The sequence below is a fragment of the Anoplophora glabripennis genome, unplaced genomic scaffold (genome assembly GCF_000390285.2).
Source record: "Anoplophora glabripennis isolate ALB-LARVAE unplaced genomic scaffold, Agla_2.0 scaffold580, whole genome shotgun sequence".
NCBI lineage: Eukaryota > Metazoa > Arthropoda > Insecta > Coleoptera > Cerambycidae > Anoplophora > Anoplophora glabripennis.
Window position 1 is genome coordinate 154,837 of NW_019416656.1, and position 13,683 is coordinate 168,519.

At 30.8% G+C, this 13,683-nt stretch overlaps 1 protein-coding gene across 4 annotated transcripts in view; it reads left to right on the plus strand.

Moving 5' to 3' along the window:
• The first annotated feature begins 9,129 nt into the window (after positions 1-9,129).
• Positions 9,130-13,683, plus strand: part of LOC108911926 (EH domain-binding protein 1) — a 29,955-nt gene continuing 25,401 nt past the window's right edge. For 2 of the 4 annotated variants that reach the window (XM_018717002.2, XM_018717005.2), the window contains exons 1-2: positions 9,130-9,802; positions 13,156-13,363. In XM_018717002.2, coding sequence (XP_018572518.1) covers positions 9,666-9,802; positions 13,156-13,363 — 345 coding nt within the window. In that variant the 5' untranslated portion in view covers positions 9,130-9,665. The remainder of the gene's footprint in view (positions 9,803-13,155; positions 13,364-13,683) is intronic. The other 2 variants (XM_018717003.2, XM_018717004.2) reach the window with 2 other exon arrangements.

Sequence of the window (13,683 nt, forward strand, 5' to 3'; positions counted from 1 at the left end):
AATTAAAGACCTGACCACTAGTTTCAGCCGCTGCTGCCTTAATAACTATTACGCGCTTGACTTTGCCTCCCCAATAATATATATAGAGGTGGCAAATCCGGAGATGGTGTGCAGTTGATTGCTTCAGTTATCGTCAGAATATTTAGTTTTCTGTAAACCAGAGAGTTTTTCTTTCACTGTCCTTTGAAGACCTTTACACCATCAAACTGTCTAGCATCGCGTGATCATAAGTCTAATGACCATCACATACAGCCAGTACAGTTTTGTAATATCTATGCCCTAAGATTTTTTCATAAAAATGATCGCAGTTGGCATTGGCTTTGAATTCCGAGACACATTTGCAATGAAATCGTTGGAATCAGTGAATAAATAAAAAAGTTACAAAGATGGCCAGTCATTAAGCAGAACAGTCTATGTGAGTAGGTATAACAAACATCTAGAATCTAGATTCTAGATGGTTGTTTGTTACATTATACTTAAAAAAATTGGACTCGTAAAAATAAATTATGTTTTGACGCTTTAGTTGATGTTTGCTAAACTTTCTCTATTTCTTTTATCAGATTAGAAATAGGCTAACTACCAAGAAGTTTATGTAATAGCCGTTATTGATAGGAGCATTAATGAAGTATCAGAAAAGTCGTATCGATTTACTTTTTTTCTAATACTCGTACGGTGAATGAAACTTTACTCATTAATCTTCATCACCTCGATTTTGCCTGAAAAATATTAGATTGAACACTTCCCCCGTTTTTAACAATTTTTATTGGATTCTCTCTCGCTTATTAATTTATCCTTCCCGCACTTTCGCGTTAGTCGATTTTAAAACGTCCTCCCTTCCGTTATAAAAAAAAGTTAACAAATCACTTAAGGACCTATAAGTATAAAGAAGTAAAATTTTTTCCATATATTTTGCAACACGAAGAAATTACCAGTTTTCTTAGAATGAACCATTATTATTGTTCTATTGTTCACGAGTTGCGTTATCGGTTAATCGGGCAAGTCAACGAATGAAAAATTGAGTAGGAAGAATTTTTTTTAGTAATACTTCAATTTAATTTAAAATTACCTGTTGTGGTACAAATTATTGTTTTTGTTTTTTTAGTCGCTTCCATAAAAACAGATACATTATTTTCAATCAGCTGATTCTTTTTTGTTTACTTCATTTTCGACATTTATTCCACTGAAATCATAAATAATTTTTCAATTTCATCTCTAGGGATAAAAATATTTTAATTTCTAAATTGGATAAACGCTACATTCATATACAATGTGCTCTGTTAAAGGACTTTCCGTCCCTGTATTTTTTTTATTTATTGACCAGTTTCAATGAAAATTACATAAAATTCTGAAATTCTCAATAATAGTGCCATCTGCTCGTATGTCTACCACTGGTTGACATAATTGTGTAAAGGTTTATCATTTGCCATACAGCGTTTAACCAAAATACTTCACGGGAAAAATATATCAAAAAATAGAACAAAGTTGTCGACTACAATTTATATAGAAAATATGACTAACTACAATTTGTGTCACACAGTACCAACAAATAGTTTTTAAAATTTTGTCAAATATATTCACTTTCTCATTTGTTACATATTATTATGTACATTGTATTATACAAGGTGTCCCAGAATAATGTGTACAAAGGAAAACCGCAGAATCGTGTCTCTAAATAGACAGATTTAGGCTATATAACTACATATACGGGTAGCCTATCGAAAACGTACAAGTGGGGGTCATTAGAAAGGGCTTTTAATTCTCTATACATCGAGTCTTACTTTTTGAAAATCGATCCATTATTTTAGAAAATATGCAGCTTTGAAAATACGAACAATATTTTTGACGAGAAATGCGAAAATCGATTTAATTTTACTTCAAAACTTACGGTATTAGCTTGGTAAATTCCTTCAAAAGAATTCGCTTTTTTTTTTCTGATTTGCGAATTCTTTAGCCTGATTTTGGTGAGCAAAAAATTGTCCGCTTTTTGTTTCGTATTTAGATAGGCCACAAGAAGTTGCTAGATAACTGTCTTGTGACTTGTAGTTGAAGAGTACCAATACTGCCGAGTCTTTTAAATTGATTAATTATGGTGTACTCAATTCCAGAAAGAGTAGAAATTATTGAGCTTTTTTTCAAAAACAATGAATGCGGAAATCGGGTCGCCGAACTGTTCAACCAACGGCATCCTGAGAAACATGCGTCTGGAAAAATTGTTCGCGAATTGGTGGCCAAATTTCGCGAAACTGGCTCCGTTCATAACAAAAAGAGGCAGGTTGAAAATCCGGTACTAAATGAACCTACGGAAATAGCGGTATTGGGGCAAGTGGCAATGGATAGTACGCTGAGTACAATGCAATTGGCTACTGCGACAGGAGTGAGTCGTACAAGTGTCCAACGAATATTAAAAAAATACAAATTCCATCCTTATAAGATTCGGCTAGTGCAAGAGCTAAATGAAGACGATTTTGATCGTCGTTTGCAATTTTGCGAAATAATGACTGAACGAGCGATAAACGATAATTTCCTCTTTAATGTGTGTTTTTCGGACGAGTGTACGTTCTTCTTGAATGGTTTAGTGAATCGCCATAATTGTCGTTACTGGGCTGATACCAATCCAAGGATTTTCCATGAGACACACTCCCAACACCCCCAGAAGTTGAATGTATGGGCAGGTATTTTTGGAAATTCCATTGTAGGTCCTTTTTTCCTTCCTGGAAATTTGACAGGCGATATGTACTTGGATTTACTACAAAATGTCATCGACCCAGCTCTAACAAATATCATAGAGGACGACCCTGCTTACAATGAACACGAACTGATTTTCCAGCAAGACGGAGCTCCTCCACATTACTCGCTCAATGTGCGCAATTACCTAAATGAGACGTTTCCAGGACGCTGGATAGGACGAAGAGGTGCAATTGAGTGGCCCCCTCGGTCACCCGACTTAAATCCTTTAGATTTCTTTCTCTGGGGGCACATTAAAAGCAAAGTTTACAGCACTCCACCTGATACCTTGGAAGATCTGCGAGGACGAATCATTAATGTATGTCGCGAAGTAACACCGCAAGTGCTCCAGAATGTTCGACAACGGTTTGAAGACAACCTGTATCATTGTATGCAAGTTGGCGGACAACATTTTCAGCATTTACTTGACTAATACCGTAAGTTTTGAAGTAAAATTAAATCGATTTTCGCATTTCTCGTCAAAAATATTGTTCGTATTTTCAAAGCTGCATATTTTCTAAAATAATGAATCGATTTTCAAAAAGTAAGAATCGATGTATAGAGAATTAAAAGCCCTTTCTAATGACCCCCCACTTGACCCCCATTCCCATTTGAAAAAATTTAGGGGATAGCACCCCCACTTAGGGGGTTGAAGATTTTGGTATGCTTTTTGAGCCAAAAGTTGTCCCCCTCAGAAACAAATTTGACCTGTTATTGGATTTTGCCGAAAAGTTCTTTATTACCCTGTAATGCCTTGCGGTACGTTTTCGATGGGCTACCCTGTATAACTATAACATATTCGATTTTGATTATTTTTGGAGTGTGGACTTTTGCTTTCAATCTACACATTTTGGTGTAATACAGAGTGTTTTTTAAAACTTACAACTCTTACAAAATTGTTGTATGGTGATAATATCTGTACATAACTTTTCCTCTTTTGGGCAAAAATGACGACTACTTTTTATTTGAAAGGTGAAGAATTTTGATTAAATAGGTGATTTGGGTACAAAAACATATTTTTTAAAAGTCTACATTATTTTGCCACCCATATTGCAGTCCTTAGAAAAGTGCTAGCAGTCACTGATTTTGTAGGTTGACTGTATATTTCAGTTTGATCTTTAAGTCACTGTACCCGCCAATTTTTAATGAGTGTTTACTACGATAAGATATACCATATGTTACTTCATCTTTCGATATGGATACACACATACAACGAATTAGAGTTATTTACAACGTGCCTAATTTTATTGAAATAATTCGTAAAAACAATAAAATACAATAAATAATTCTGGAGATAAAAGTAACCAGTTGATGTTATTAAGTCTAGTACAACTTATTATAAAAACTATTCAAAATGAGCACCGTTGTTCCTACAATTCGACGAAGAAAGTTAAAGGACACCCTTTGCCGTTCTTAATGGCTATTTTTTAAAACATTTATGGTATTTTGTATATACCTCCACAACTCTTCTTCAGTGTTAGATGTGGAAGCATACACTCTTGTTTTCAGAGCGCCCCAAAGATATAATAGTCGCAAGGTATTAAGTCTGGTGAACAAGCAGGTCAGTTAACGGGAACATTATCCCCTCTAACGATCCATCGTCGAAAGAATCTTTGGTTCAGATACTCCCGGATATTTACAGTGAAATGTGGTGGAGCGACATCATGCATAAACCACATGTTAGCTCTGAGTAATAACTGCACATATTCCAATAAATCGAGTTTTCTATCGAAATCGAAAACTCTAAATAAAACTCCCCATTCAGTCTATTGGGTAGAATAACAGGGCCCATAATGATGCTATCAATGATCCCAAACCAAACATTGATGCGAAATTCATGCTGATAATGTTTCACTTTGACAAAACGTGGATTTCTTGAGCATACATATGTTAATTGTGAATATTTATTATTCCGCTTCTGGTAAAACAGAATTGGCAGGTAAAATGACTTAAAGATCAAACCGAAATTACAATCAACGTACAAAATCAGAGTCTACTGGCACTTTGTTAAGTAATGTAATATGGGTGGCAAGATAATGTATACATTTAAAAAATGTTTGTTTGTACCCAAACCGCTCATTTAATTAATATTCTACAAGAGGTCCAAAAACTTCCAAATGTAATCACCTTTCAAATAAAAAATAGTCGTCATTATTGCCCAAAAGAGGAAAAAGTTATGAACGGATATTATCACCATACATCAATTTTGTAGTTCTAAGTTTTAAAAAATACTCTGTATAACACCAAAATGTGTAGATTGAAAGCAAAAGACCACACCCCAAACATAATCAAAATCGAATAATATGTATTCGAGTTATTTACAAAATTCAAGGTCTTCCGTTGTACACCTTATTCTGGGACATCCTTATATGCGTAGATATATTAAATAAATACTAAAATTTTTTCAAAATCTTATAGTTTTTTTTTGCTAACACATTATTGTTGAAAATGTTTAAAATACTTGTGTAAATATTTACAAATGTTCTAGATCAGACGTATCACATTCATTTAAACAATGATTACATAAATTAAAGTTACAAAAGCAACACAGTAGTATAGGAAGGAAATAGTACCAATCTTGTAGTACAACACAAACAGTTTTCAGCAAACGAATTTGTCAAACATTGTTTATAAAGATAATTATTACTTCTTATGACTCTATCACAAACAATTTCCTGCTAACAAGTGTTAATAAAATGCATTCCAGTTTCTCAAGCAAATCAATGTATTATGATTTGTTTTTTATAGTTATTCACAACCAGGATGAATATCAAGAACAACACTGAACACGTCTCTGTATGTGCCAGAACGAAAGCTATAATAGACCCTTTTAGTGCGACGTCACATATTTAGGCAACCCACAACAAATAATTGTCGTGGTTGAAATTGTACAGACCGAATCTGACCCTTGTGTACTATTTACATAGATACTAGATGAACAACTTATTTTTTTTTACAATGATTTGGAAGTATGTATTTAATACCCAACACGTGTTTCGTAAAATATACATATAGGTACACTAATGTCCTTAAATCTTACAAAAAACGATATAAAAGAATATTCCTGAATGAGCTTTTGTTGATATGTTATCGCTGTCATCATTAGCGTATTTTCTCTTGTTTTGTCTAATCTTAGCAGTTTCTAGTTCTACTAAGTATTGTTATTGTTTTTTTTTTTGGTGTTGCACTGTGTCAGTTTGTTTATCGAGTGTTTTTTTCTTAGTGGTTTATTATAGACGTATACTCTTAACCATAACCAAACTTTCCTTGAATGATATCCTGTTGCGAGGCTACTTTCGCTTAGGTACAGAAATTATCTTCAATGCGCATGCTCAGTAACATTGATATAATTTTAATTTATTAATTACTGTAAAAGTCAATAATATTGTTCTATAAATTTAAATATATAAATTCTATAATTCTATTAGTTTGAAACTTCCAAAATTTTTCTAATATTGCCAGAATATCGCAATATTTAAGGTCATGACATAGAACCCATTTGTATAATTCAATAGGACAATATTTTATTTTGCTGCAATAAAAGTGATACCTACCATTTTTGTGAAATTATGCGAAAATAATTTTTGTACCTGATTACAGTTGTGACCGTTATTTTAACAACAAAATAAAGGACCGCATTAACATAATAATTTTTTACAGAGCGTTTGATTAAATTTGACTAAATTTTAACGAGGCACTTGCAAATCAAAAAAGATTTCCTGCAATTGTGTGAAGTAATGTGAAACGTAGTGTCTAATTTTAATTTTTTATTATTAACATTTATGCCAAATGAGGGTGATTACTGTATTTACGATTCAGGATGACATGAAAATAATTAGTATTGATTTAGTTCCTTTAACCATTAATATAACTAAGTATTATTTATACTGATTTCCTCAACTATTTTATGCAACATATTAAACCATATTTTCATTAATTTTATACACTCTGTGTATCATAAGCAAAGCGTTTCGGGACATATTTTTTAGCAAGGTTTTTTTGTTAGTTTACGATGTAGAATCTTCAATTAAAGTTCAACATTTTGTTACACTCCTGTATAACGATTACGATTACGATTACGAAATAATGAAATGCCTTCGAAGGGGTTCCAGTCTTTAAAAGTGAGCCCATGGATGTTGTGTCTTTCTAGAAATCACCGAAGTTGTTACAGATACTTAAAAAAAATGAAACTGCATATTAATGTTAGCAACTGAATCAAATTGAAACTAAATTTTGATAAATGGTATTAGTTACTGTTTGATCCAAATATTGATGGAACAGCATTTTTCCGTCTGTGTTTATATACTTTTTCTCTTGTTTCTTATTGTTTCATGTTACGCTGGATCATGTAACATGGCAAGCTAATTAATTGTTATTTCAAGAATTAAAACAAGTAATAATTCGGAAATAATCTAAAGTCACGTACGTACAATGATTTTTACTAATGGTATACTCCATCAGCCAGTCACCGTTCGGTTTTTGTCTTTATCTAAATATGCCCAGATAAAGTTTTGACACAAAAACTTGGAATACTATAGATATTTTGACATGATAATAATATTGTAAAAAGTGTTCAGGAATGAGAAACCGATTTTATTCCGTGTTTGAATGAACTAAATGTGAGACTAAATATTTAATTAGAAAAACTCAAGAGATATTGTTAATTAAAAATTTATTAGAACTGAAATGTGTTACTAAATAAATATGGAGCATAAAATAGATATAATTGTGGAAATTTGTGCTCTGCTGGCTGAGCAGGAAAATTTACATGTGACGGTATATGAGTCGGCGAAAGGTGCGGGAGTAATTGGGATCACAGCACTATTGGGTGGATTGTTTGGAGGAAAAAATGGACTTTTAATTGGTACGTAGTAATTTTAGAGTTACCTACATTTTTATCCAGATATATCATTATTTATTCATATTCACACCCTACTGTACTTTTAAGAATACATCAGAAATTAAGGTAAAAATGCCTGTCATGGCACAGAAGATAAAACAATTTCTGTGACATAGGTACAATATTTTTCAACAATCTTTCCAAGACGTTGCCATTCTAATATTGTCTTTCATTTCATAATTATCTAAATCCTTGCCAATAACTGGTAAATTTACAGTTCACCTTTTCCATCTCAGAATAAGACATTTATTTAATTTTTTATCTCTTTTCGGTTTTTACAAAGTACCAAGGTATGCTGCCATAATTTTGTTGCTTATACCATTTTATTCCCAAAAGCCCTATTAAACATTTTGTTAGAAATGCTAAGATTTATAAAGTAGTTTGGCGCAACTTGAACTACTCCTAATTAGTTGAAAGTAAAAAAATCAATAAATTGACAAACAACTATGTTAATCTAAGAGTAATTTCAATTGAGTGAAATTAATTTTATTAATTGTTAGTATAATTTTTAAAATCTAATTTGACTAATTGTATAAGACTACATACCTACGCAATCTAAGAACAATATCATATCCAGGGAGATAGGATCCAGGATATAGTCTCCATGATCATATCCATGAAAAATAAACCCTTCCATATTTTTCTCAAATACGTACGAATGTTCTTCTTCTTCTTTTTTTGGCCTTCAGTTCAAATCAATTAACGGAAATAAGATATTTCAAGATATCTAACATGAGAATTAAAAATTCGTATTTGGCTTTTTTTTAATAAAATTGTCTTATGTGAAATACAACTGGTACCTTTAGAAATATTTTAATTCAATATGAGAAATTAATTTACCTATTACACAACAGGCAATACATTTGAGCAATATGTCGTTTATTACGTACTTATACAATTAAACAGTATTAGTGTTAATAAATTGATTTACTAGGTGGAGCAATTGGCAGCGCTGCTGGTTTCTTGATGGCTTCCGATTTCAGGTCTATTCCAAAAATAATTCGAGAAGACATGACAGACGCACAGAGAAAAAAATTATACAGACGTGTAAATGCACTTTTTAAAGGTATTGCTGTAAGAGATGCCGCATCTGCTATGAAAATGTTGGCTACCAATATAGATTTAAAAAGCAGTGTACTGTCAGTTCTAACAGACTATCTTAAAAGTGACTTGGGACTTGCCATGTAATTTAATATTGTTTTATCACTAATTTTATACATTTAACTTTTTAATATGTTATCTAATTATGATGTGAATTTTATTAAATAAAGGCTATTTTATATCATTTAGTACCTATTGTTTTTTTTTTGCTATAAACCTGTTTAACATTGAATTTAACTGAATAAAATAGCTTTATCTTTTCTAGACTTACATTATATTTGAATTTTCTGCAATTTCTGAACGCGGCTGAACGCATGCGGCATCTGTTGTCTGTTAGTGGAATTAACTGTTTCTTTTAAACATTTCCTTCTTTATCGGTGCATTTGACAACCAAAAATTGACAGTAGTGAGTGAAAGCATAATAATTAGTTGGTTTACCATTAATAGTCAGTAGTTATAAATAAATTATTGTACAACATTCCTTTAAACTTAAGTATACGCTAAGTAAAATGTGTTATTAAGCACAGACATTATCAGTGGAAGGTATGTGGATGCATGCAGCAAGCAATCTAGTGCGTAAAATAAATTGGAAATTTGTCAATGTCGAAATTGACCCTTGTGTCAAATGAATCATACAAGGTTAATAGTTTTAATGTCAAAGTATTTCAAAATAATGCAAACCGCTTTATTTAATGCTTTTGATTCTTTTACTACTATCTAATCAATATGGAAACGTAAATATTTACGCTGGCAATTTTTCTGTTTGAGACTGAGATCGTCATGTTTTTACCAGAATGTGATAAGATGATAAACTCATCCTGTTTCTTTATTATTTCGTGCATGTTTTATTACAGTTTGAACTATGTTTTGCCCGCATGTCGTGTGTAGTGTAGTGTAATTTTTTTGTTTGGTGCACTTTGTTTTGACTAAGTTATTCAAAATGCAATCCTGTGTTGGTGTTGACGCTTCCAGTATGGGATCAGTCTGGAAGAGGCTTCAAAGAGTGAACAAGAGAGCTGCTAAGTTTCAGTTTACAGTATCCTACCATCAGCTGTCCATAGATTTTACATCAAAATGGTAAGTTCTATATAATATACATCTCAATATACGTTCTAGATATATGCAATCGTTGCACAAAGAAGTATCACCTAAACTATTCATAAGTACTTCTTTATGTCGCATAATTATCACAAAAAAATGGAACCTGTTGTGTACAAAAAGGAGGTGGTTCTTTCATTTTATACTTAGGTACCTATAAACTTTGGTAAATATGGAGGTGCTAAAAATTCCACTACTTATTTGCTTTTTTATTTAACATTAGTAAAATATTATAATCATTTCCATAGGCAACACAGTACTTAAATAAATCATCCTAAAATTCTTGTTAAAGTATACTAAAAATTCTCACCAAAATCTTTATTATCTAAATCTCAAAAGTTATTTGATTAAGATTAGTTACTCTGACTCTATTATATAATTTATTAAAATATGTGTACCTACTGCTCAGTGTACATTTTAAGGTCTAGTACAAACTCCACTCATTATTTAAGTAATTCAATAACAAATAAGATATTTATAATAAAGTATAAATTGTTAAAATTTTAAATTTTATTTCGTATAGGTACATAAAATTGTCTCGTCTTTTATTGGCATTGGACATTGACTAAATGTCATTAGAGGTATTTAGAAGTTGCATCTTTAGGTGATGTAATAAGAATAAGGTAGAAGTAAGAAATTATGAATCGTCACAATTATTATACTGAGATGTGTATTTATTTAAATACATTTTTTGGCTAAACCAACTCGAGAATGTAAATACAAATATAAGTAAATATTTTATTTTATATTTAATCTGATATGATAAAGCAAGACAATAAATTATGGGATAATCCTATTTAAACTGTTTAACTTACAAAATAGTGAAATCCAAATTAATTGCAAAGCAGCTTCACCCATCACTAATCATAAAAATGTAATATGCACATTTATTCTCTCTTATTAACTTGTTATTATTAACTAAAAATATATCCCAAGTATTTCTCGAGATGTTTCTCATTATTTGCTACTCCTTCATGTTTTTTACATTGCTCTTTATTTCTCCTTATTCTCATCCTATATTAATCCATATTTAACGCTCTCTCGTCTACAGTAGTAAACCCCATTATATAGTAACTTAATGTAATACATTACTTAAAGAATTTAAATAATTATTTACCTCGTTATTTACAAACAATGGTAAGTTTTGACAAAAGCCTTTCATGCAAATCATACTTGCACCTGGATATCGAATTTGTTACTAAAATATAGAATTTTTGTCTTTGTCATACCAGGTAGATATATTGTACATAGAATAATTGTGTTTTCCCGAGGTTTTTCCTGTTCTAATAAGTATTTTATAAAGCGATGTTTATAATCAAATCAAAAAATAAATATAACTAAGTACTTCATTTATCTATTATTATCAACATAATATTGTAATAGAGGAACGATAACAAGTTATATACAAATGTAAGTAATGTATAAAAATAGAGATTTTCGTGAGATTATTAATTGCATAATAATTTTAGGTGATAGGCACCTAAATAAACACAGCTTTATTTTTGATTGGATTTTCAATCAAAAACCAAAATTTTCTGTGAGAACAAATGCAAAAATAATATAAGGAGGATAGTGTGTAGATATTATTATAGTAATAGAGCATACTTAATAAAGGCTATTTTAAAAGAACTGAACAAAAAGAAAACAGTGTATGTACTTTAATAGAAGGATTTAAGCAATTTTAAAGTTATTATAATAAAGCTAATTGATGCTGCACCTGTTGTGAATGAACCTAGACCTAGCTTGTTAATTTATTCTTCTAAGAAAGTGAATTGGAAGGATAGATGTTAGTAATAATACTTAATTTTGCATACATGAATATTTTCAAAGAAATTAATTTTCCTATATTAAAGTTAATTCATACGAACATAAATTTCTACTAAAAGTAAATGTACATTGAATCTGAAAATTCTTAGAGAATAAATAATTTTTAGGCCTTAAAAGATATACACAATATAATATTTCCTCTCACAGCTGCACAAAACTATACAGAAATAAAATAAAACCATGGCATTTAAATTCAAAATATGTATGACCTCACACGCTCAGATATTAAATCAAACAGGAAACAGAAACAAAATGCATGAAGTGTTCCGTGTATTAAAGGAAGTACAGAAGCTAACTGTGTAGGACAATGACTTTGTATATTATCAGAATTAATAATACAAGGATCTTTTTTATACTGAAATAATTAGCTACCAGCTGGACTGCTAACGGATTTTTTTTTTAAGTTACTGTTCTTACACGATTTTTACTTTCGCCATTACCTACTTAATTTTGGAATTATAATTTTATTCTATTGAGTACTTATCAAAGTAGGTAATAACACATAATCGAACGTGTATTTGTTTTTTTTTTATGATGAATAAACTAGAGATTATTCTACACTTAGGTATATTATTAAATATTTAGAAATTTCATTCTTAAAATGAATGTTAAAATTACTGCCAGTTATCACGTTCTTTATCAATTATTTTTTCTTCTTTAAAAGTAGATTTACCGGTTTGCCATTTGAGGTTTATTTAGTAAATTATATTGTTATTAGTGGACCCGACAGACGTTGTCCTGTTCAAACGTTAAATTAATTAAAAAAACATCTATCGGATCGAATTGTGAATCTAAAGCATTCTCGAATCCACTTGAACACACACAAAAAATTTCTTCAAAATCGGTCCAAGTATGTAAGTAGCTACCTTCAGTCTGCGTCAAGACGTTTTTGAAAAAGAAAACAGCCTAACTGCTTAACCAAGGTGATGCTTAAGTACATTGTGATATTAATAGAGGAGGTGATTCTGTAAATTATTTTAAGGAAAAAAGTTTCTATGAACTTATGTCCTAAAGTTTAATCTTCTTACTTTTTTTTTCTTAGAGTACTTAGTATTATTATTATTCCAAATTAAACTTTGGTGAAATCACTAATTAAATTTTATACACTAAAATAATCACTTTCATAAATAATTACTCAAGTAAGTATTACTTAAATAATAGAAAGAGACCGGGAAGAGGAGGGAAAAGACATGCGTAAGTACAAAAATATAAACAATTGTTTTAATATCCAAATATTACCAAATATTACAGAGGAGAATAAGTCTAAGCAATATTTCTATAAAACCAATTATTTATGTTGCTCGTACAACATGCACATACAATATCTTCTCCCTTTCTCCAGTCTTTTCCTATTATTTGAGTAATTAATTAAGGAAGGTGAGTATTTTAGTGTATAAATTTTGATTAGCGGTTTCCTCCTTGTAAGGAAATTAAACAAAATATGTCTAAAAAATACAACCTAAACAGCTACGCAGATTTCAAGAAAAATTACATTCATTTTCAAGGCAACCTCACAAACTCTTAGTGGTTTGGTCGCGACGATCCAGAAGAGTAACGTCCACACCAATGACATGGGAGCCTACCTTACAGAACCCATACAAAGGACTTGTCGTTTGGCCGGTACCTGAAAACCATCAGGTAGCTGTAACTCTTTTTAAGGACCCTCGGACCAATGAACTAGAAGATAAAGATTGGTCTTTCATAATCGAAGATGTGAGTATTTACTTATATTTGAATTTGGGTATGAAATTTTACGAACATTAAATTTTGAGGTTAACTAAGTATATTTCCTTCACTTGACTTGGTGCCTACATTAAGATTTATATGTGTACGTAGATAACATGATCAAACAATTTTTAAGAAATATGCATGAACCAGTTTTTATTCAATCTGTCCCTGAAAATTTAAAGTGACACATGCAAATATTTATAATCATTTTTATAATTATTTAAAACTTCAATGAGAGTAAGTCGGTTTATGCCCAACTATGGGTTAAATGGTGTTAATTAATTATAAAATAAAAATTATCTAAA